The sequence below is a fragment of the Anguilla anguilla genome, chromosome 9, assembly GCF_013347855.1.
Source record: "Anguilla anguilla isolate fAngAng1 chromosome 9, fAngAng1.pri, whole genome shotgun sequence".
NCBI lineage: Eukaryota > Metazoa > Chordata > Actinopteri > Anguilliformes > Anguillidae > Anguilla > Anguilla anguilla.
This window is the reverse complement of record NC_049209.1, coordinates 16,371,806-16,396,095: the sequence shown is the minus strand read 5'-3', so window position 1 is coordinate 16,396,095 and position 24,290 is coordinate 16,371,806. Positions and strand designations below refer to the sequence as shown.

At 48.0% G+C, this 24,290-nt stretch overlaps 1 protein-coding gene across 2 annotated transcripts; it reads right to left on the bottom strand.

Moving 5' to 3' along the window:
• Positions 1-453: 453 nt before the first annotated feature.
• Positions 454-23,157, bottom strand: LOC118235695 (integrator complex subunit 6-like). Of its 2 annotated transcripts, XM_035433326.1 has the most exons (18): positions 22,804-23,139; positions 22,611-22,688; positions 15,442-15,591; positions 13,574-13,663; positions 13,033-13,219; positions 12,039-12,167; positions 11,460-11,623; positions 9,834-9,986; positions 9,085-9,217; positions 7,881-7,975; positions 6,750-6,860; positions 5,505-5,720; positions 4,323-4,449; positions 3,948-4,090; positions 3,594-3,822; positions 2,936-3,301; positions 2,650-2,743; positions 454-1,825 (listed from the first exon to the last, which is right to left on the bottom strand). In XM_035433326.1, the coding sequence occupies exons 1-18, from the start codon at positions 22,912-22,914 to the stop codon at positions 1,723-1,725; spliced, it is 2,679 nt and encodes an 892-aa protein (XP_035289217.1). In that variant the 5' UTR covers positions 22,915-23,139; the 3' UTR covers positions 454-1,722. The 2 variants fall into 2 exon arrangements, with proteins under 2 accessions (XP_035289217.1, XP_035289218.1); XM_035433327.1 differs by lacking the exons at positions 454-1,825; positions 2,650-2,743; positions 2,936-3,301; ... (6 more) ...; positions 9,085-9,217; positions 9,834-9,986 and adding an exon at positions 11,033-11,327 and having other exon boundaries at positions 22,804-23,157.
• Between the last annotated feature and the right edge of the window lie 1,133 nt (positions 23,158-24,290).

Here is a 24,290-nt window from a genome sequence, read left to right as displayed (position 1 = left end):
TGTTCACCAGTAAACAGTTAATGAAACATTGTTCAGACAGAAAATTCTAATGTTATTGCACATTGAGGGTAAAGCCTAGAGTCTACAGGGCCATGGAACTGAAGGACTACAGCTGCCCTTTCTGAAGTCATCAACAATGAATGCACTATGCATAGAATCATGTCTGTCTGTCATACAGGGTGTCATGCAAAACGTTCATTTTAATGTAACGCTCTACAGTGAAATATTAAGGATGTCCTGCCCACTGATAAACAACACAAACCAGATTATGATTAACACGTTAGCATTAATGACTTGAAATCAAGTCCTAGTTGAATGTGGTTTGTGTATTTAATTTAAAAGGGTTTCAAGCCCAGAGTGTCATGATGGAAGCTGAATTCTCTTTGGGTCCAATCAGCAGGAAACGGCTTGTGGGTGTGAATGTCTAGAGGTAGCAGATGTACATAATTACTCTCAACTTTATGATTTTTATTAATTTTTTGTGTTTCTTTAAAAATGTTTACAAAATGTTCTTTATACAAGGTTTTCTTTAAAATATCAATTTTTATGCTCTGGTAAGAATACTGTCCAAAAATAATCTTATTTCTTTCATCATGTATGAACATCTAAAAAGTAGTACACATCTTTCATTTTAAGAGAATAAAAGAAAAAAAAACAGTTTGAATTTGTGATTCTTAAACCCAGCATGATCAAATGCAGTTGTCCAGGGCTGGAGTGGATTTATGATGTGGGGGTGTGGTATTTGATGATTTAAAGTCGTTTGACATTAAGTGGGTTATCGCGAGCTTCAGTGACGCAGTAGAGTGGAATAAGCTCCAGGACTAGTCAAACAAACCACATGTCCTGGTAAATAATTCTCCTGGAGGTTGGGGGGGAAACGTAGAGGTGTACTCTGCATGTCAGCAAACAAGCTTCCGGGTATCCTCCAAGTCCACTTAACCGTTTCTTCAAAGCTTGTTGTTTTCCCAGTTCATTTACTGCCTTGTTTTGAATGACACCAAAGTCTGACCCAAGGACAACAAGAGAGTTCTTTGAAAAAGAAAAGGAAAATGGAGGGACTGAGGTAGATAAGAGAACTCGCGCGAGTATCCTTGGCCTGTCGTCAGCTTGCCCGCCAGGAAAGTCGGCCTGAAGAACTGCTACCTGCATCTGTGGGAGATGACCTACACCTCTGTACAGGAAGCCCATTGACACCCTCAGGAACGGTTTTCCCGTAGAACTGCTCGATGCTCCGTCTCTCCTTCGAGTTGGAGATCTCACACCTTCCCACTGCTGAAGGGAACTCACAGGGGATCATGACTACTCCACCTCCACATTTATCTGTCCTCTCAGCTGCACTCGGCACACGAGATGCACGGTCTCTGAGGGCAAAGCAGACCGGGCTATGGGTGAGGGCGTGTAGCCGTTGGGCGGTCTACAGAAGGGGGACCAACAGCAAAAGGACAGAGGGGAATTTGAGGATTCCTTCAGCGCTCTTGCCCAGTGCGTCCCTCCCTGGGTCCTCCCCCTCCTTTCCTCTGCGCGAGAAGCGCTCAGCCCTTTGGCTGCGGCGACCTCTGTCCTCCGCCGCTCATCCCTCAGGGGGAGCCTCGCCCATTCCCCAGGGGGCGGAGCCTGCTGCCGTCAGTCTCCCCGTCTCCGGCGGCTCTGCGGTCCGCGCCTCTCTCGCTGTCTCTCCCCTGCCCGCGGCGGGGAGCGGCGTGGTGCAGCGCGCTCTCTGCACTACCTGCCGTGGACGTTGTTGAGGCCGGCGGGCAGCAGGTGCTTCTCCTCCATCTCCTCCAGGGCCGTCTCCAGCTGCTGGATCAGGACGCGCTTCTTGAACCTGGGAGGGACGCAGGGGGCGGCGGGAGAGGCCGAGGTTAGAAGGCTGCGCTACGTCTGACCTCAGGTCGGCTCGCCCCCATGAGACGGAAGCGTGGCAACGGCAATGAAACATGCCTTTTGAAGTCGGGAGGTCTTCTCACAAATTTGGGGATATCCGAATGAAGTCTCAGGGCAGAGATTTTCACCTCTGCACGGTCTGAATGTTACATTTCTCACCCTCTGGTGAATGAGAAGTGCATGTATGGATACTTGATTCTTACTTTTAGAATCTCAATATGAAACTGGGTGCATATCCTGGGGTCATTAAGCCACTTTAAGTATGTTTTCAGTTTGAAATGGAAAGTGATCCCTTCAAGGTTGTTCCAATCTGCCTTAGATCCCAGCATGCACTTAGGATATTTCTGCTCCTCCTCCTGCTCACGTATGAAATGCATTCTGGGGTTTGTATGAGACTTCAGTCACAGATGAGTTACAGAATCACTAAACAGGGTGCATTTTTATCATGGTTATGGAAAAAGGGCTCACTCTAAAGCACTGTATGGTACATATGCTGATAAACTGCTTATCATTTATCATTATCATAAAACAAATCAGGAAATAGGACACTGTTGCCTTTACAACAAACAATAAACAGTTCCTATGACTAAAAACTATATCTATTGTCAGACTTCTGTTCTCACCCTCCAATCCAGTCTAGTTTTCTGTCAACATAAGACCATCTCATCCTACTTTCACCAAAAGCATCTCGTATTGTGTACATGTGTTAAGTGTGTAAGCTCCCATGATCCCTCTGAGTGTAGTTCTGCAGCACAGAGGTCTTACCTGGCGGCCTCTTTAATGGTCTGATGGATGAAGTACTTCTGCACTTCCAGAGGGCCCCTCACTTCCTCCAGAAGCCTGAATATTGTCTCGTAATCTGGGGAGAGCACAGGCAAGAGGAGTTAGAGGCCAGCAAGCAAGCACATCCAGGAATGATGCAACGTGGCAGAAATGTGTGCGTCTGTGTAACAAGAATGCGCAACAACTGAGCAAGTCTCGAAGGGATTGAGATAGTCTTACTGCCTACAGCGGAAGGTGCCAGAACATCCCTTTCAGTTTGAATACTCACTGCGACCAGGCTTCCGAACTTCTCTGAGGACCCGTGTGCGGAGTTCTGCGTTGGTGCCCTCCAGGGGGAATATGGTGACTGTCCTGAGCGTTTCCCCTCCGGCTCCCTCTAGCGCGCCCTCCTGTCCCGGGGGACTCAATTCTTCACAGTTTTCTGGATGGCCAGGAGGCCTCTCATCCAGCCCGTCTTCCCCAAATCTGTCCTCCACTCGGACTCTGCCCTCTCCCCCTTCCCCGGTCACGTCCTCCGGCATGAGGTCCGCCGCACCCCCCCCGTCCAGTCCTCCAGGCCAGCCTCCACCCGTCTCTGCGCCCTTCAGTTGCTCCCCATTGCTTTCTGAGCCCAGAACGCTGTTCCTCTCTGATCCTGTAGGGGGAGACAGTAGAGAGTGGCACGGCATACAAACCAAAGCACTGCACTTATATAAAAAGTATTACCTGAAAATGAACTAACTTTGTTATTACATCTCGTACTGACGATGTACAATGCTCTTTAGTGTTGTGGAAGAGCTTTGTACTGTTTGCTTGTGTTATGATTTCCTGCCTGGTTTTTAATTTGCTGTGCAGGCTCCGCCATCTGCCATGGCAGACTGCACGGTTTACATAGAAATCCCTCCCTGGGTGGTTGCCCTGTGCTCTCCAGCTGTCTGAAGGCCTACCTTTGTGCAGCGGGATAGGCTTGATGAGGCTGTGGTTGACCTGGGCCCCCGGGGGCCCCTTCCCCACCACGTGGTTGGTGATGATGGGTGGCGTCTGCGGCCGGCGCAACAGGGGTGACATGCTCCTCCTCCTCTTCAGGGCGGCCCCCGAGTTGGGGTCCCCCGAGCCGCCCCTCTTTTTGTTCTGGGGGCCCGTCACAAACTCGTCCGCCTCGTCAATCATCATGCCCTGCGCGAGCGAGGAGGAGGAGGAGGGGAGGTGAGAGGGACATGGGTCAAAGGTCGCAGTCCATCAGTCCTGCCTTTGTGTGCATTTCTCGGGGTGCGGAGCCTGGAAGGGGCCGACGGGGTTACCTTCTTGTCCTGTTTGAAGGGGTTGCCGAACGTGTGCAGCCGTTTGGGCTGGTCCGGATCTATCTCCCGCAGGGGGGACGGCATCATCTTCAGGTACTCCTGGTAGTTCCCCATCTGGGCCACTGGGATGCTGTGTAAGTAGTCTGTGAGCCAACAGAGAAATCAATATAACCTCAGAGCTGACCAATGAAATCAATACAACCAGAAAAAATTGACCAGTGAGATTTACTGTAATTGCTTGCAGGGCATTATGCTCTGTGGAGAAACTTCAGTAATTGCGCACACAGCCTGATACAGCGTTTAGGTTTCAGTGATGTCTCAAAGCAGTATCATTGGTCCATGCTCGCGGCTGCCGGTCTGTATTTCGGTGTGCACCTTCGTCCTGCCCTCGAATAAGCTTCTGCGTCGTGCGCAGGAGGTTGGAGCGCATGCGGGTCAGCTGATCCAGAAGGTTCCGCCGGGAAACGTCATACGCGTTCCGATAGGCCTGGGGCTTAAGGTCCTGACGGGGAAGAAGGTAGAATTTAGAAATACACCCCTCCTGTGGGTCTATGGAAAACGCAGCAGGAAAAGTGTGCTCGAACGTGTCGAGCTCGATTCACGAATGATATTTGTTGACCTGATATGAGGCTTCATCCTTGTTTTTCTCTGAAGACCACCAGCAGAGCAGCTCAGTGATTGCTCTGTGGGTCTGCAGCTCCAGCATCGCTGGGGCAAAGAAACCACAGGTGCCTGACTGGCTAAAGGAGTTGCTGATGTGTAACCAGGCAGGAAAACCCTTCCAACCGAAATCCTCCCTCCACAGGTAAGTCAGGGGCCAACTGAACAACACCCTGCAGGACTGTTGACGCCTTCAGACTGCGATATGGCTCCCCTGACCCTCTTTCTTTTTTTGGTATTCCTTTTGGCACAATAATGTCAAGGGTATCACTGTGTAAAGAGACAAGTCAGCTGTGTAGTGGTATCTACTTCTGTTTTCAGTTCTAATCATTAGTTTGTTTGCCTGACCTTCCACTTATTTATTTTAAATGCGCCTTCCTGGTGATATCATAACGTTTTATTCCAGAAACGAACACTGATGTTGGCCACTTTGCATACTTAACATACCGTACAATGGGGCTGTTTTAAGAGTATGGCTATTTTTGGTCAATGTCAGAAAACCTTCAAGCTGACTAATTAGGGGAACCACTGGTGCGTGCAATAAAGACGAGTTGCCAGGGTAGGAAGCATATGGATGAAATGACCTTGCTAGAATATATCATCTCCAGATATATATAATGCAGGTACCGCAGTATACTTTGCATCTAGGCCTTCTGTTCCTCATAGGCGGCACCACGTTTATGTATTCCTGGGAACACTTGTCCTGTACCTCACTGGATAAGAGCATCTGCTAAGGGACTGTAATGTAACGCAATGTAATTCCGCCATCTAATTCCTCACCGTCGAGCAGGTCGCTGCACCGACGGCAAATGATTTGGCTAATATAATAAACCTCCGCAGAGAGCGGGTCTTACGAGCCCCGTCTGAAAGCTCCTGTCCTTTCAGGCGGCGCGGTACCTTGTTGAGCAGTGCGATCTGGAAGCCGGAGAACTCCTTGAAGTTGATGTCGGCGAGGCGGAGGGGGGCCTCCCCGGTGATGCCCTGCAGCAGCTGTTTGAAGTCGCGGCGGTGGGCCAGGGACAGGGCGCTCCAGTGGTTCTTCACTTTGATGCCCGTCTCCTGGGGGGGCTTCTTCCCCACGGACACAATCAGCCGGTCCGACTCCATCTTCGCCTGAAGAGAAAATCAGCCAGAGTCTAAACGACGACCCGATAAAGGAATATCGTAACTTAAATACTGACCAAGTAAAAAAATAAATAAACATTTTTTTGACTTAATTTTGAAATCATATATAACAAATCACATTCATAAAAGAAGTAAAAGATGGCTAACAAGACAAATTTCATATATATGTTGGTTTATGAGATTCTAAGTCGAGTATTTTTTGATGTTGCTGATATTTTCATTTCTGACTTCAGTGAGCAGCTCACAGAAATGCAAGTGCAGGAGAGTTCATGTGTTTGAAGCACTGCTCCCATTTAACTCAGCTGACTGTACCCGCACTGGTGCTTCACGGAGCTCACACATTTAAATGTTTTCACAGGTCAGTCACTGCAACCGCGCAAAAGCTTTCATGTATACAAATACTTCCAGTCAGGTCATGTAAAGGACAGTCTTCTTTGCGGCTTTAGCGATAACCATCTTAAATGGTGGCAATCTTAAAAAAGCCAGTTTAAAAAAGTGCCTGGCTGAAATTCAGTGTTGCTAGAAAACGGGGACATTTTTTCAGACAGGCATTAGCAGTAGCAGGAACTGTCTTCAGTGCAAACAGCACTGACCCACAAATATCTACACCTTTTCTCACTGGCTTACATGTGGTTTGAGTCAAAAGAAGAGCAAATATCAACAACTGACGCCTTGCACAACTTGACAAGATAACTCCCCTGGCTCACATGTCCTACTGGGCTTAATTAGAGAGCCAGAAAGAACCTGGCAACAAAAAAACAATGTATATACCATTTCAGTAGAACAACATATAGCCCGCTTTCAACTTTTTCTACAGCCTTCCTGTATTTTCACCCAGAGGTACGATTATGAATTATTATTGTACTACAATGAAATATTCCTGGTCATCTCATAAACAGTAGGCCCTCCAATGCTGGTGTCCAGAATGCTTGTGACCAGCGAAGTGACGTCAGAGCTCAGCTGTAATGCAGCCCTGTACAGACAGAGCGGGTTTAGTGGAGATGGGGCCCGCTGTACCTGCTGGCTCAGTTTCTTCAAGTAAGAGATGACGCTGTAGCTGAGGCCACAGTCCATGTTGTCGGAGATGAGGTTCGGAGCCCCCATCATCCTTAGCGCCTTTTTCAACGGCTGCGTGGGAGAGGATGGAGAGATGTGGTGAAACTCGCGCAAAAATAAAACGTCAGGCAGATGTCTGGACATGCACGTGGTGAAAAAAACGCACACGCAGTTAGACGTTTGGACGCCAAACCATACGTACAACACAATTGCCTTGGGTCAGTAACTCAGTACAGCTACTCGGGTAATTGTGTTGTATGTATGGTTTGGCATCCAAATGTATAATCCCTTATAATCATTTTTTATTGCTGGTGATTCCAGCCAATGCTTTTGTGAGTATTTTGTCAATGATAGGCAAACTGCACACTGTCATCAAACCAACCATGCGAAAACAACTCACTTCTGTTATTATCCACAAAAGCAAATCTTTAAATCAGCACAGAAGCATTTAAAACATTTTAAGCATGCCTTCAAATGTCAATTTTAAAAGCTATTTTAGCCGTAGGGAAATATTTTGCCAACCAAAGGTCAGTTGGACAAGCTCTCAAATGCTAGAGCTTCAAACATATCACATTTTTAATCATTGTCAGTCAGCTGGCAGGCACTTTTGAACAGCTTGTCCTGTTTCTTAATGCAATCCTCAACAGAACCCGTTTGCGTCAGACCATACGTACAAAACAGCACGAAAGCCATAAAATCCAAGTATTCAAGCTTACAATAATCCTTATAAAGGCAACCTCCATCGGAAATAAACATGAACTGAAACGCAGTGAATGGTAAGTAGGAAAGATCTGCTTCCCTTGTTGAACCAAACCTAATAAAAGTGTTTTTAATTTCCCATTCCCTGCATTTTGAGTCCATGTCTTCTTTCCAGCGGAGGTTCCCGTTATGCAGTCCAGGCAAATATTTGCACAGAATTACCTGCAGTCACCTTGTCAAAGTTCATTTTCAGATTTTACACTACACTGCTAAGGACAGGCTCATAATTCCATGTAAACAAGAACCAGTTACCCAGTTCCCAGATTGGGGACATTTTCCAATTTTCCCCTTTGTATAAATAAGGCATTCCCCATTGACAAGGTGTTAACTCACCAAGAGGAAATACGGGGGCATGGACTTAAGGTAGACCTCAAAGGCCTGTCGCCACTTCACGTTTGGCTTCAGTTTGTGCACTTTAAACAGGTCATCTGTGGAAAGAGGAGCACAAAACAGAAGGAAAAGTTCATGCAAGGACACATGGAGAGGAGAGGTGGGAGCCTTGAGCACTTGAGAGCTCTCCTGCCCTGCCCACCCCACCCCACCCCCCCCCCCCCCCCCCCCCACCCCAGACAGAGACAGCTGACTTTGACATTCGTGTTGAATAAAATATTACTACACCACAGCATTTGAAGTCAAATTCAGCCCGGCTGAACGACCCCGGATTCAGCCCATCTTTCCCACATCCACACCTGGGTGAGCCTAGTTTTGATCAGATGTGAAATGAGGGTTTCCCTCACCGTGTGTAGTGTAAGTCGTGTAAGTCGCTCTGGATAAGAGCGTCTGCTAAACGCCTGTAATGTAATGTAATGTGTGTGACACACTGCCAAACCTGAGGAAAACAACACGGAACTGGATGCATTACAGTAATCTAGCTAGTTTTTAAATCATTACTCAAAATTGGGATTTGAAGAAGGTAAATAATTCACACAGGCAGTATACGTAACTAAAACCCGCTTTGTCTTTGGTTGAAAATTCACTGGAACACAACGTGTTTTTTTTCAAGCTGTTTTCCAAACAATGCGCCCCCTTTCCAGTAACCCGCTATCTCGGGAATCTATTGCAAATGGGATTTTTTTCTTGTCCTTCCCCATATCAAAGGCTGTGGCCTTTTTCACTCTGCGTTCTTCAGTGATAGCGCAGGACCTGCCCCTTAGGCTGATTTAGATTTTTTCCAGCTGCGCGTTTATCGGCGGAAAGTGTGACTCTTTTCCGTCAAATGTTTGATCGTAAGGAGCAGCTGCGTATGCAGCACTACTTCCTGTTTCACGCCCATTCGGGTGACCAATCAGTCCGTAGTGCTGAGGCTGAAATCTCAGCAGTTGTGTACTGTGTGTTCATATGGGCCTCTGTGATGGCTACGTCATTGAGAGGGACGCTCTGAGAGGCCTGACTGGTGCTGCAGTGGGAGGGCCGCAGAGGTGCGGAGAACGGTGAAGAGAACGCCACGGAGGTGAAGAGAACGCCACGGAGGTGAAGAGAACGCCGTGGCGGTGCAGAGAACGCTGCGGAGGTGCGGGGAACGCCGCGAGCGCCCTACCCAGCAGCGGCAGCAGGACCGGGTAGTTGTAAGGCATGACGAAGAGGTTGACGCAGGTGAGCGTGGTGCTGGCCTTCAGGTAGCCGAACGGCTGGCCCAGGTCGCTGTGCTTCCCGCTGTTGCTCACAAACACCTGGAGAGGGGGGGGGAGGGAAGTGGGAGGAGCTTAATGACATCACCAGTGAGGGACCAGGGCCCACGCTCGTTCATAAAGCATCTCAGAGTGGAAGCGCTGATCCAGTTCTGCGTTTTTAGCTCACAGTGGACACGGACAAGGGGAAAGCTGATCCGAAACCAGCGCTGCTGCTCTCAGATTCATCATGAACGCAAACCCAGGTCTGTATAAAAAAGGGTCCATTTCCTCATGATTAACTCTAAAGTTCCCTTGCATGAGAGTACGGTTTCAGTTCACCAGATTTGCTTGGGCGAGTGCAAGCGCAAGATCCTAGCAGAGAGCAAATGATTTACCCGTTCATCTGCATCAGTGGTAACCAACCCTGTTCCTGGAGAACAAACATCCAGTAGGTTTCCACTCCAACCCTAAAAAACACACCTTCATTCAACAGATAGAGATCTCCTTGAGCTACTAATTCGTAGAGTCAGGTGTGCCAAATTAGAGTGGAAATGAAAACCTGCAGGACAGCAGATCTTCAGGAACAGGGTTGATTACCACTGGTCTACATTATCAAGGTTTAACAGAGCAGCCCAGAGGAATCGGTGCGGAGGGCTGAAGAGGGCGTTTCTCCCACCTGCCAGCACATGTGCGGCGACTTCCTCTCCAGGATGTACTGCGTGAGGGGCGAGGGCTCCAGCTCGTACTTGTCGAAGGGAAGCTTGTCGATCACCATGGGCTCGCAGTCCACGCAGGAGAAGCGCACCACCGGGTGAGCCGTGCGAGGCGGCTGCGGGGGGGGGGGGGGGGTGACGGAAGGGAGGGAGGGAGAAAGAAAACACGTCATCGCTGGCTAGCCCCGCCCCTGGCCAGAAACCCACCAATCGACACGGTTTCGCGTCGCCGCTTTGAAAAGCTTCTCTTTCGCAAACACCGGGCACAGCCTGAGGCCAACTCAGCACGTGGCCAATTAGCCCGTGTCATAGGTGCCGCGTTACCCATTAATGAACTAACACATGACAATCAGCGCATCTGAAACTGGCAAAGGGTCAATTTCACAGACATTAGGAAATATTTTTTCACACAGAGAGTGGTCAATCTGTGGAATAGTTTGCCTGGACATGTAGTGGAGGCAGAAACACTGGGGGTATTCAAGGCCCGGCTTGATACAGTGTTAAATACTATGTAGCTTTTAGGTAAACTAAGCATTAAGTACAGTTTAGTGGTAGGAACAGACGAGCAGTGTTGGGCTGAATGGCCTGTTCTCGTCTTACGTTATGTTATGTGGCTTGGGACACAATCATCATTTTCCCTTGACAGACTCAGACCACAGCATTCACTGCCTTTATTAAAGAACCATTCCTTTTTCCTTTATTTTCTAATCCACGTCCTTTGGCAAAAACAAACCTTACGGCAAAGGAAGCTATAGGTTCCTTTTTTGACATCTTGGCAGAAAAAGTGACAGAGGCTGACTGCCAGAAATGGAGCAGCAGGTTTCTGAAAGCATCCTTTCCCTCAGACACAAGAGACAAACAAACACACACTGCACACTCACAATCTCAAACAACATCTACCTCCAATAGATGCTTATGTTTATAGAGCTTCTAGTAGCTACTGCATACGCTCATTCACAACTCTGTATTCGATAACGTAGATCACGCAAACAAGATGGACGCTTTCCAACAGCGTAGCAGGTGTGTATCTGCACAGCCGGTACAGCTGGTACAGCACACCGTGGCCGATTGAGAAATCAGACAGAGAAACAAACAGCATGTCACAAGAGCGGCCGTGCTGAGCTCTCTCTCAGCTGGCCCCCTTGGCAACAGCAGTGCCACCCTGGCAGGCCGCAGAGAAATTACTCCACAGCTCCGACTGGAAACCCGGCCAAACAGCGCGGGACTGGAAGCATTCGGGCGTCTATTCCTGACTCCGGCGCTCCGAAAGAGCTCCTCGCGGGGCGATTAAATCCTCCCCGCTCTGGCCCCGGCGACGAGACGGCCGGAGCTATCAGTCAACCGGCCGAAAGGGCGGTTCAGCGAAGTCCCAAATAAACTCCGTTTCCCAGAGGGCACAGCTGGCTTCTCTGCGCTCCAAATCATAGGCCTTTAACTGAACTCGCTGCATGCTGTAACTGACAGAAAGGCGTTTCTCAGCGGCTAACAGTGGGTGTTTGGCTCTTCTGAGGCAGGACTAAAGGATGTGAATACAGAAAAGCCCTCCGCTGAGCTGGAGGAATGTAAAAGTGGCAAAGTCTCCTACTCACCAGAGTGGGGGAGTTCTGGTCGGGCCAGAAGGATTCTGGGATGGGCCAGTGCCCCACGGGGACGCCGGTCTTGGGGTTGGGCCGGATGTAGATGAGCTTGTGGCAGCTGTGCCAGGGCTGCGGGCCAAAGGACGGGGCGGGGCGGGCCGGGTCAACTAGTCCGTCTGCAGAGGCGGGACGCGACAGGCTCAAGTCCCCCGCCCAAACTGAGACTCCCCCCATCAACAAACAGTGAAATAACCTGGAACGGCTCCTCAGTACACGTACAGCTGCACTCTTAGTCATTGGCCAGAATCAGTCACGTGACCATAAGAGAAGTTACAATAAACTTCATCCCCAACCCCCAAGGAAAATTTGTCCTGGACATGAATGCTGCTAAATTCCACATTAGAAGAGTGAAGATAAAACTCACGCCCACAGATGATGTAATATACAAAGCAAGATGGTCAGCATCACAATACATACAGTGCTTGTGTATAAGTGGTGCAGTGCAACTGAAATTCTTAAAAATGCAAACAACGCCATTGCAGACAAGCAGCCAGATGTGCGCCGAAAAGGCCACTCCTCCTCTGTCCCTACCTTCGCCTAACAGGGGCGGGTCCGGCCCCGTTTTCTCAAAGTTGATGACGACGCCGCTCAGAACCTTCTGGACCAGGGACTCCAGGCACTGGTTGAGCATGCGCTGGGTCCGGACGCAATAGGACCGGCCTGGAAGGGTGGAAGGGACAGAGACGATGCAAAAAGGCAGGGCCCCGTCTCAAACAGCACTGTTGGGGCTTGCGCATTTCTGCCTGCGTTCTCAATGGCTCACCTCCACGTTTTCCCTACTTCCCGATCTTAGCCACCGACACGGTGTTTTAAATGAGCCTGCCCCAACTGGTGTGTTATTATGCCAACAATGAGGGGTTTAGGGCAGTGGCTCTCAGACTGTGTGTGGGAACCCGTTGGTCGGTCGTGAGAGCAGCAGTAGTTACACACAGTGGTATTTACAGAGTACATTCACTCACTCCGGCATCATATGTTATGTTCAAATATATTACATTATATTTAAAAAATACTCAATTATCTGAGCACATTGTGCGCTACTATACATATGTGTATGCTCACAAGGGGTGGGTCACAGAAACTCTGTTTGCTCTGGACTTTTAAAGGGACGCACCACTGGAAACATGAACTGAAAATGCAGATAATGGTGCATTACAAACGTCTCTCACGTTTTCAAGTTACCATTTCAAGATTCCTTCTTTTTTATCATTGGCCGAGGCCTGTTCGTAAGCACAATGGAATAATTCACTACGGGATTGCAGGTTCACTGGCTCCAAAGTCACTTCGATCCGAAACAAAGGCATTCAGTTGAATGCAAATAGATGCAAATCGGTGAGCATGAAAGCCACACCCCTGGACACCGTCAACTGTGGGAGACTCAGGAGCCAGACAGCCAGCAATCCCATAGTGCATTGCTCTGCCGTTTGCTCGTAAACCGGAATCGAATGAGAGGCCTTCCCCATCCTCTGCATTTTGAGTCTGCGGCGGAGGTGGACGTTTCGGGGCGGGGACCGCCGCTCGGCCGTACCTCCGGTGACCTCGCACATCTGCGTGATGGCCGACTCGTCGGTGGGCACGCTGCCCAGCTGCTCGCTCTCGGCGGCGGCGGCGGCGCCCGGCAGGCGCAGCACCAGGGCGAACAGCCGCTGGTCCCAGCGGAACGGCTCCTTGGTCAGCTCGCTGCCCGGCAGGGGCGAGTTCAGGGGCAGGTGCAGCTGCAGAGAGAGAGGGGGGGGGGGGGGCAAAGGGGAGGTGTGGGAGGGCAGAAAAAAATCACTCGACTTTTTGCGCTTTTGCTCTACAGTCGACTTGGGTTTGTGTCTGCAGCTTGTTCGACTTCCGAGGACTAGCGCTGCTCTTCCAATGATTGCCACGTTTAATGTTTCTACGACGTCCAGATTACGAACGTCCAGCAAATTCGTAAATGAACGTGAGCGTAAATCCCGGAGCGATGATTTTAATACAGCGGAGAGGCGGCAGAGAAAGGGCGGGGCGTGTCTGGCAGCCTCTCCCCGTTTCCGCCGGTCCTCCTCGGCGAGCCACGAGCCGCTAGCCGCGTCCGCTCTCACCTCCTCCTGCACCCCCGAGCTGTGCGTCAGCTTGCTGCCGTCGGTGATGGTGACGATCACGGAGGGCTCGAGGAAGAAAGGATTCCTGCCCTGAGGGGGGAGGGAGAGAGAGAGAGAGAGAGGGATGAGGGCGAGACTCCGCCTCGCGGAGCGGACGAGGGGGACCCGCCACAGACCCGCGGGGAAGATGAGGGTCCCCTGTGATCACACGGCTATAATTGTTTGAGAGGCTTCACTTGTTTACGAGATTAAGAAAGAGGAGGGGAAAAAATACCCTGTTCTCTGAAAATGTGAGGGAACAATGAGGAGCAAATAAGGCATGGCTAGGAGAACAATATGTTTTAATAACGAAGAGGCTTAAGACTTGAGAGTGCGAATGAAGAGGAGGGTGAAGATGTTCTGTGTTCTCCGTTTAGCACATCAGAGGGACTGAGAACTACAGTGCAAGTGCACCTGCTTCCTGCATTGCTCAGCCTCAGCTGTGTGAAAATCCACCCTGATTTCACACATTATCAAAGACACACACACCTTTAACACACACCACACAGGTCCTGGGGCTTCTGAGGCCCTCCCATAAATAAACCCATTTCCCTTTCGCCCTTTTAACAGCCATTCAACTAGGGGTGTACAGAGACGTCATTATCTGTATCTGTATCTATTCAACCAACAAAATTATCTGTCTGTGTATCTGTATGCAGATAAACAACCGGAAGTGGGCGTGGTTTATACCGGAAGTCACGTTAAATCGGGCAAATGTTGTATTTTCTAACCTAATATTCATTGGCAATGCAATTGTTGTGCCTTCAAAGCATCAAATTAATTTAATATTGGCATATACTTCATTATGAAATATATTTCCACATCATCATACTGTACTTTTCATCTCTCTCTCTCTCTTTTTATTTGTAACTAAACTAGGTTTTATGAACTTCCTGCCCCCCCCCGCTTAACTGGGGGACACTGAACAATCAGAAACCGAAAAAAATGTTTTATAAATCAAAAATGCGCTACAAAATACAGCATTCTAAAGCAGTTTAAACAGCAACATTATTCTTTCGCTTTTCTTTCCTCTTTTCAGTGTCCAATTTCACAATTTATGGCAACGTTGAATCACATTTCTAGTTACTGTTGCTAGCTTTATTTACGGTTGCCATCCATCCCGCAAATCAGAATCGTCCTTTATTTGGACAGTAGAATAGGTGTTCCGCATTTAACTCTTGGCTATGGGACGCATTTCCATCCGTATGTTTGTGAACGATTGCATTTATAGTAACCGCTGTTTTGAATACAATTCAATAGTTAGCTAGCTAGCTAGCCAGGATAACAAGCATGCCGCGAGACCATTCTGACCTAAAATCAAGAATTTTAATATTGGCTAGGTGACTAGTGACGGCGCAGTTCAAAACTCAATTAAACTTTATTGAGAAACTACGGAGCCCCCTAGTTTTTTTTTTTTTTTTTTTTACTTTTGCGTTCCGTTGCAATACTTTTGCACGAGGCAGCTGCTATGTGCCGGAGTTCCAGCTCTCTCTCTCTGCCCATGTATCGTTAGATAGAGGCTATGAGAACTCGACATGGAACTGACTCCCCCCCCCCAAATCCGAATAATAACAAGCAACTTCGTGTAGAAGAAATAACTGTTTCGATTGCGTTATTCGTGCCTTCCCGAATACAGTATTTGGATTCGCATACATCCCTACGTTCAACCAAAGCAAAGAAATGAGCTCTGAAACAGTCAGCCATAAAGGCCGAGGCATATGCATGCATACTAAAAGGCTGAAAGGCTGTTCCTCTCATACTGGTTCCGTTGCGTTTTGGGCTCAGCGCAGGCAGCGAGGGGCGGTCCGCGGGACCGCGGGGCCCGGTACCTGTCCGTAGTTGTCAATGCCCGAGACGAGGCGGTTGAGGTTGAGCAGGTCGAAGGCGGAGCGGAGGGCGGGGCCCAGCGTGGTCAGACCAGAGGCCTGCAGGTTCTTCAGCTCGCTCATGAAGGTGGCGTGGTTCTCCTTCCATCCCGCCTGGAAAAGGGGGGGGGAGGGTGAGAGGGAGGGAGGGAGGGAGAGAGAGAGGGACAGACTTTTCATATCACAGGTCAAAAACCATCTTGAGCATTACTCTCATTAGTGTTATTTCTATATACTGTATCTTTCAATTGTGAAGTGCTATTAGGCACTTACTATTGCCCTTTCACTATAAAAAAAATTGTGTGATCAGGTCAGCAGTGTAGTGTAATGGTTAGGGAACTGGGCTTCCAACTCCAAGGTTCTTGATTCAATTCCCCAGGTGCGACACTGCCATTATACCACTGAGGTACTTCACCTGAATTGCTTCAGTAAATATCCCACTGTATAACTGTATGGGCAAAAAAAATAATAATAAATGTAATCTGTATATTGGTGCTCTGGACGAGAGCTCCTCTATAGAACAGACAAAAGAAGCAGACGTACACTGCTGACTGGCATTCCATGCCCCCCCCCACTGCCCCCACACAGACACACTTTCTCTTCTTAATGAGCTTTTTTCGCTGCTAAAAGGACTTTTCCAAGACGCACAGAGGAGTGACTTTACCAGCTGAAACTGGCCTTTCATTCAAAGTAACATCCTCCTCATTGTGCACACAGCACAGAATGTGGGCGTGGTTAACGTTCTGGGGCCATTGTAGACGGCCAGCGAAGAAGCAGATGAGGTCAGTTTCCTTCCATCTTCAATGATCCAATTCAACTGAATGCGGTGAACATAAAGGGACCAAAACGCAAGACTCCCACAGACACACACATACGCACGACCTAAGGACTGCGCACTAGTGCCTACGGACCGACTCTCAACCCGAGAATTATCCGCAACCTTATGGCTACTCTCACTCCAGGAGGGCAGAGTGCCTTCCTGTTTAACAGAATTACACATAATCTAGGGATAAGAGAGAGGGAGTGAAGGAGGGAGAGAGGAAGAGAGAGGGAGTGTATGTGTGCGTGTCTGTATGTGCGTGTGTGCACGTGTGTTTGCGTGTGTGAGTCAAAGTCTAAAGACACCAGCTTGGGAAGAGTCAGGACTAAAACCAGAGGAGGGGGCTTGTGGGTGTCACCACTGTCTGTGTTGTTCCTCAGAAGTGGAGAGCAAACAGTGTAATGTTCCGGAAAGAACAAACCTTCCCCACAGCACACTTCCACTACATTAGTATACACTACAGCAGACCAAATACTTCACAACAAAATACAGTTTCCTACACAAACATCCTATGACGCTGCATTTCCCCATATAGAGTAAACAGTGCTGCTTACACTGATAAGACCAGGCCAGACTCTTGTTTTACTGTTTCCAAATGTCTTCTACAGCTGATCTTCAAAAAAACTTGGCACTTACAGTATGTACCAATATATAAACACAGTATGTGTTTGTCTGTGTCTATATATAGAGTGAAAGAGCGTGATACATATAGAGTGATAGAATATATATATATATATATATATATATATATATATATATAGTCTGCACTAGTTGCCAAACACGGGTAAACACACGCACGCACGCACGCACACACACACACACACACACAGTTACACTTTGAACACTGGGGCTCAGTCAGAACCTATTTCTGCAGCCTTGTATTTGAAAAGCTCAGAGCAGACATAACCCCTCCCGTGGACTGAACTCCTGCTTGAACTCAATTATTCAAAACGCAGAGTATTTTTCCCTCCGAATCTCCTCTGTTCCCTCATCTTGCATTAAGAATTAATTGGCCCTGTATGAGCATGACTGCGATCAGAGTTTCCCCTCTCATCACTGCCTTGGCTCTCCAGTGAAGAGAGAGAGAGAGAGAGAGAGAGAGAGAGAGAGGGCGGGGGGGAGGAGAAAGGAAGAAAGAGAGACAGAGAAAGACAGAAAAATACAGAGAGAGAGACAGGCAGAGGAAGAGGGGGGGAAAGAGAGAGACGGAGAGAGAGGGAGTGATAACTGCTATCACAAAGTCAAGAGGAGACGATGTAAGACACTGCAGGAAAAGGAGCCATCTGGTGCAGGTGTTTTCTTTGCGGTCAGACACCAGGTTCATGTGTATGGATTACGGCCCGTCTCTCGCTGCAACAGGGCAGGTGCGGCTCAAACCCTTCCTGCCATCACAGCCTTAGCCTGACACAATTACCTCACGAAATGTGATACACCGGAGCCCAGACATTCACTCCTCAAATCAGGCACCGAGATCTTTCCAAAGCTGACTGGACACATGAGAGTATTATGACTAGCACTGCTCTCCCCAGCTGACAAGTGAAATCCTAAAGGACAGGCTAGCTTACTTCTGCCTGTTATTCTTTAGCATTATGGGAAACGTAGGCTTTGCCAAAAAGTCTTATGCTGTGCAACGGACATCATTTTTTAAATTCAGTCTTCCTTCATGGATCGTGGTCTACTGTGCCAGATACAATTCAATTAGGTGTCACAGGCTTCTGCTATATTCTGCAAGAGTCCACTCTTGCCACATAACTGAACCAACTCATTGTCTTGTGGTCAGTGTTATTCTTCACTGATGTCATTCTGACTAGAATGATTAAAATAGGATTGAGGCGAAGTGAAAAATATGCAAGAGGGTACCAAAATGAACTTAGGAGCTCTACTTACAGCCACTTCACTCACATTAAGTCACTGTGTTAGGATTTAAAGCACCATTTGTCAACTTTCAGCAAAGTCTGGATAACCGTGTCAACTGAATCACACCACAGCTGTGTCTATACTACATATCTATACAATAGACCTATTTTGAGCACCTCGTGATACTATAATTATGATTTAGTCTCTATAGGCATATTAATAGGAAATGGCTCAAGAACTGCTTTTTCTTCATCGTGGCACATGACACATCCTGTGTGAATTCCAAAGGGCAGAAGGTCATGGCCTAAAGCCTAACCCCTGACTAAACCCTGATGTTTAAGGACCTGCAGTCAAGTGCCCTCGCTTCCTGCGTCCCCCTGTTTTGTCTGTTGCACCGTCCGTCTCAAACGGCTCCTTTCACACGCCTCAAACTCTGCTCTCGCGTCTCCAGCCTCGTCGCCGTGGCGAGGAGAAACGGGGCTCCCAACGGGGCTCAGGGAAAGCTGCAGCGAGCTCAGCGAGCCGCAGCCTGAAGAACAGCTGTGGCGACAGGAGTAAAAAAAGACATGAATTCAGACGTCTATCTTTGCTGGAGTCGGGCAGGTCAGTTTGCGGAAGAACGTCCGGTGGTTCAAGGCCGTATTTTGGGTGCAGCCATCTTCCAGAGAAGGGAAGCCCATTCGGTCTCTTCAGGCCAGGCCTCTAGAAGACCCAGACAAAGCGAAGACAGGGAGGGCAGCAGACGGGACAGGATCCTTCCCTACGAAGATTTCCTCACAATATGTTGGTTCTTGCTATTATCTGGCTGTTTTTTTCTTCCATTTGGGGAGTATTGTTTAGCTCACTTGCTGGCTTTTTGTGGGTTCACGCCCCATCTTTCCTAATTTTTCTGCATCTGTGTCCCAGTAAAAAACGCTATACAACTAAAACCTAATTGAACCAAACTGCAAGTTTCCTGCTTTTGTCTGCCCCTTGTTCCACACACAGCTGTAAATTACCCATGATCCTCATGGCAGAGAACTACATGCGATAGTTTAACCTTTTAACTGTCCCGCCAGTTTTTTGACCAGGCTGCTTTTAGATCAAATGTGGTCGACCACCCGCCTGAGCAGGCAGTTAAGTGAGGACACTCGATCCCATTCCACTTCCAGGACAGCGGCCGTTTCATTCGAAAGGGAGCTGGAGAAATGCGCTGCGAGGGCGTTCTTGCTACTGTTCAGATGAGACACGGACACAGGCGCAGGACAAAGCACGACTGTCACGTCAACGGAATGAAGTACGTTCAGGCACAACTCCGGCCCGCCCACCGCCAGCATGGCCGGTCCGTCCGCTGGGCCTTAGCAGCTCCCGCTTCCCGGAAAGGGAACGTGCCGACCATTCCAGATGGTTTGCAGAGCTGCGGGAGCCGACCGTTTCGAGAGGGAGCACCGGGAACACCCCATTGAGAAGCCTCGCTTTCAGTCAAACGGACGGCAATTAGGGTTTGGCCCAAGAGCAGACCCAGCGAGAAACGTGAAGGGGGAGGGAAATGGGTGCATTCTGCTGCCCTCAAAACTTCCGGCAAGGAATGTAAACGCATATCAGTGACCCGGGAGAGACGGAGGTGAGCGCAGTCGTGGTACGCAGCACTGCTAGCAGAGCGACGCTAAAGGGCTCATGAAAGCTGACTGAAGAAATGGCAAGCGCTCTCGCTGTGAGTCACAGCGGCTTAGCCTCCCAGCTGAGGTTCAGCAGCTCAGGTACTTTGCACTTACTGAGGACTTCAGGGGAACCACCTGGAAGGAAATAGTGGGTGGAAGCAAGAGTGAGGCACTTGAGTATCGCAACAGATCTTGACAGGAGGTAACAGACATCAGCAATCCCACCTCAAGTCAGAGAGAGGAAGTGTGAATGTGTGTATGTGCGTACCTTTGCGTGTGTGTGCACATGAGCATGCGTGTATGACTGCGTGAGGATCATTCACTCAGCATGAACACCTTGCAAAACCGAGCAGAGAACAGAACTCTTGTGATTAAAAGTGTATTCTCTATTTCTCTGACAGGCTTGTCAAATGTTGGGTCCTCCATGGCTATATCACTGTTACTGAAAGACTGTTTCTGCGTACTGACTCTTTCAAACAAATCATTCTCAAGCAGATCACCAGTGGCTGAGCATAAATCAAAGAGCTGAGCTCCCACTGCGGTTCTATCGCCCACCACACAAGGACTGGAAAGACCAAAGAAAAAACAAAGGGAGGATTTTTCTTTTTCTTCTTTTAAAGGCACCTTAAGGGGTGTCACCCAACCAGAGATTCAAGCCAACTGCGTTTCAGAGCTGGCATTAAACAGAGCGAGGAAAGGCCTGCTGTCAAAGCCAGTGTCTCGTGGCACTCTTAACTGATTAGCAAAAGGCTAACTCTCAGACACGTAACAAGGGAAAAACTCTAGCTGGTGAGGAACACTCAGAGCCAGTATTCAGCAGCTTGCAGGCTGGCAGTGTGATTGTGAAGTTGACTGGGCAGCTTAGCACTGGACTGGGAGTGTGTGGAAGGGGGAGGGGGGGCAGTGGGCAGGAGTGAGGGGCAGGGGATTGTTCTGAACAGGAGACAGGATGTTCAGTACTCAGTGGACTGTTCTGTCGCAGTTTGAGCGTCTCTTAAAAAACCAACTGGAAGCAAAAAAAAAAACAAGACATAACTTTACTGTGTGCGACTGTAGAATAACTCTAGTGTGTGACAAGGGAGTGGGCAGCTCCTGGTTTTTGGGGGAAACGAACAAAAACAAAACAACTACAAAAACTAAAAAGAGAAACAAGATACCACATGCGCAACGAGTGGGGTCTGGATCTTTTAAGGACAACAGCATTCCTGACACACCCGTGTTCACAGGGGGAGTGGGAATGAGAGAGAGAGAGAAAGAGACAGACAGAGAGAAAGAGGGACAGAGAGACAGAGGGCAAGAGAAAGCTTTGACACAAAGGCGGAGACAAGATGGTTGAGAAAAGCCCCCAGGGGATGGCTGGCCACCTGCCAGAGACATGGCGTTAATGAACTCACAGGAACTAAGCCACTCGCGCTGTCACCACCAACGTCCAGCCACAAATACTGCACATCCCCTACTACATCTACAGACCTGACACGCACACACTGCTACTTGTAGATGTGCCATACATGAAGCTCACCATCCAACAAAAAATATATGCCTGAAAAACACACGCATCATGATAAATGCATGATGCACTGACAGTTAGAGCTGGGGTGCACATACAGAACACCTTATGAATAACTGCGATGGACAAAGTAAGAGCTTTGTATCCAGAACGTTCCAAACATCCACTGCAGTTCTGAAAAGAGGTTGCATGTAGAATTACGAGAGAATTTGTTTAAAAAACATTTTCAAAAATAAACATGCAGAATGCTCTTTGAGTGTGACACAGGCCAGCTCTGTCACAAGAAGAAGCTTCAAGAAAACAAAGAACAATGGCTACGGGCCATTTCCATGCATAACATTAAAAGCACAGAAACAACCCCATCCATACTTATTATTAGGTCATATTCTGTGGACTGTATTATCAAAGCAGCAGGTGAGCTTCTCGCACGACCCCATTTGTTGCTCAGCCTTGGTTATACATCATTCAATTCGCACACATCTAGCCCAACCTTGTACCTGCTGGTCATGTAAGAAAAGCCATGTAGACTGTGTGGATCATGGGCACTCAATTGTTGAAAACTTGCCTGGTTCCCATTCAAACTGTGCTACATCAGTCCCTCAGTATAGCCCCATGTAATTTACATGTTAACCTAATGAACTCTCTCATTTCTTGCTCAACTTTAGCAAGATCATAAATTCAGTTTATGAGCCTGGTTGGCAAGGCCATAGTGAAGCCTGAGGGTTAACTGAGGGGATAGTGGGGAGGGAATGATGTTTTTGTGTGGACTGGGGTGCACTGATTTTTTATTATATTTCTGGGGTACTTCATTGGAGAAAAACTGCATGTATTTGCCAGTATTAAAAAAATGTTGAAACGCACACATATCTATTCCCTATCACAGGAGGAAAGACGCCTCTCAGCAAATGAAAAGAAGTTTCAGTGACACAGTCCGCATTGACCAATGGGAGCGAGCAAAGAGAAGTCATAGAGCGGATGTGAGAGGAGGCCACGAACGAGGTGCAGGGCAGTTGTCCAATCCGAGACGAGCTACTCCATCACTGCGTCACCCGTGACGTATGGTGGATAATAAATCTCCCCACCTCCATCTCAGCGCCCAAGCTCTCGATGTACAAAAGCAAAATGTCCGCCATGTTCACAGGCTGTGTTGCTCCGGCTCTGCGGGTATTTTAACAAAAATTAGCCGTTTTCGCCGCAAGGGAGGCCGCCTGACCCCGCAACTACGAACCAGAGGGACAGTAGAGTCTCAATACCAGAAAATATTTTCGCAGAAACCATAACAATACACAATTTAAGAGCATTTATTTACCTTAACTCCGTATGGTGGTTCATCAAATGTAACTAGCATGTACCTGTCGCCTCTACTAGCCGGGTCTCGGGCACGCAGCTGTTAAAGAAAACGAAACAATACATGTTAAATTCGATTGATTATTTTAAAGGGACCCTCCGCTCCAACAAGCCAAGATATTTCGCTGAAAAGTATGGGTAAAATGATTCTTTACCTTCATAAAGATCTCAACCGCGCCTTTAGCAATGTCCAGATACGTCGTACCCAAATAAGTGCGCTGGTTCATAGAAGCGGACGTGTCTATCAAGAAAAGTAAAATAGGCATTTTTAAAAATGTATAGACAGATGTAATGCTTATTTTAAAATGCCTAAACTCAACACAGGACCTATCTTGCGGCCTGAGCGTGTAGAATGGCTATATATGTGTGTATATATTTTTTGTTATAATCGGACCCCCCTCAAAAGAGGGTCGTACAGCCACCCCTTGCTGCCGCTTGACTCCCTCTCTATCTTAACTGAGCGCTCCTGAAGCTCGCGCTGATGGAGAACTTCTCTTCCGAACAGACCGAAACGCCCTCATTCTACTGCCTGTACAGTATTGGCCAAGCCTGGCCAAAGACGCCCCGCCCCGCCACAGGCAATTTAAATATACAATGAGATCGGAAAGTATTTGCGAGCCCTCCCTCCTCTCTCTTCCTTTCTCTGCTGAGGGCAGGCAGGATGAAAGCAGGGCATCGGCTCCCTGCAGGTCTTAAATGGTTTTATTTTAAAATCTTCAAAGGTATGCTAGCGTGATATATGACTATAGAATATAAGCTGAATGTATAAATATTACATTTACCAAGATGTTTGGCAGAGGCGACCTGAAAAGACCGCATCGCCTGTCAAATGGAAAATATTTGGCTAGCTCTACCCGTTCGGTTGTTCACATTGAAGGGGTTGGGGAAGTTGCCGTTTTTTACGATGAATGCAATTCTAATTATTTTAAATCATTGTGCCTACCTCTAATTACAACGTCGTAATGTAATTAGTTTATGAGCCATATCGATTGAACTCGTGGGTGCCTGTCCTAAAAACGGGAAATATATATTTTTTCATAAACATGGCTTCCCTTGGGTTTTTCTAAGGGAGAGGTTTTTGTGCCGTTTCAGTTGCCTGTTAGCTTATCTATAGATCAACAGCAATAATTCTTCGAATTGGAAAATGACCGAAAGGAAGGTTATGTCTTATGAGGAAAGGATAGACAATGAGACTGTTCTGTCCGCCCTGATTAGGCAATCTGCTGTTTACTTCCACTGCATCGAAAACTCGAGCCGCGGAGCGCTTTCTACAGCCCCACCAATGTTCCCATTTGGGGTCAGCGAAGTGTTTTGTTTACACTTTGCACACTGTAAAGTTCTGTAGCTAGCCAGGACACCGACTCTCCTGATCGCCAGTTTCCAGATCGAACTCTATATATAACCCGTATTATGTGCATTAGGTGCGCTCTTACTGTGGTCCATTTTTAGTAACTAGCAACCTTTATATTCTTACCTCTCTGAAGCATTTACAATGCTTGTGAAATTAACCATGTGTCATACGGTATTGTGAGTAAAAATATCACCCTGCGTTTGAAACAACTTGGGGTTTGGGGACCAGATGACTCAATATTTAATTTAATCTCAGCCATTCTGAATAGTGAATATAGGCTACCGCTTTGGT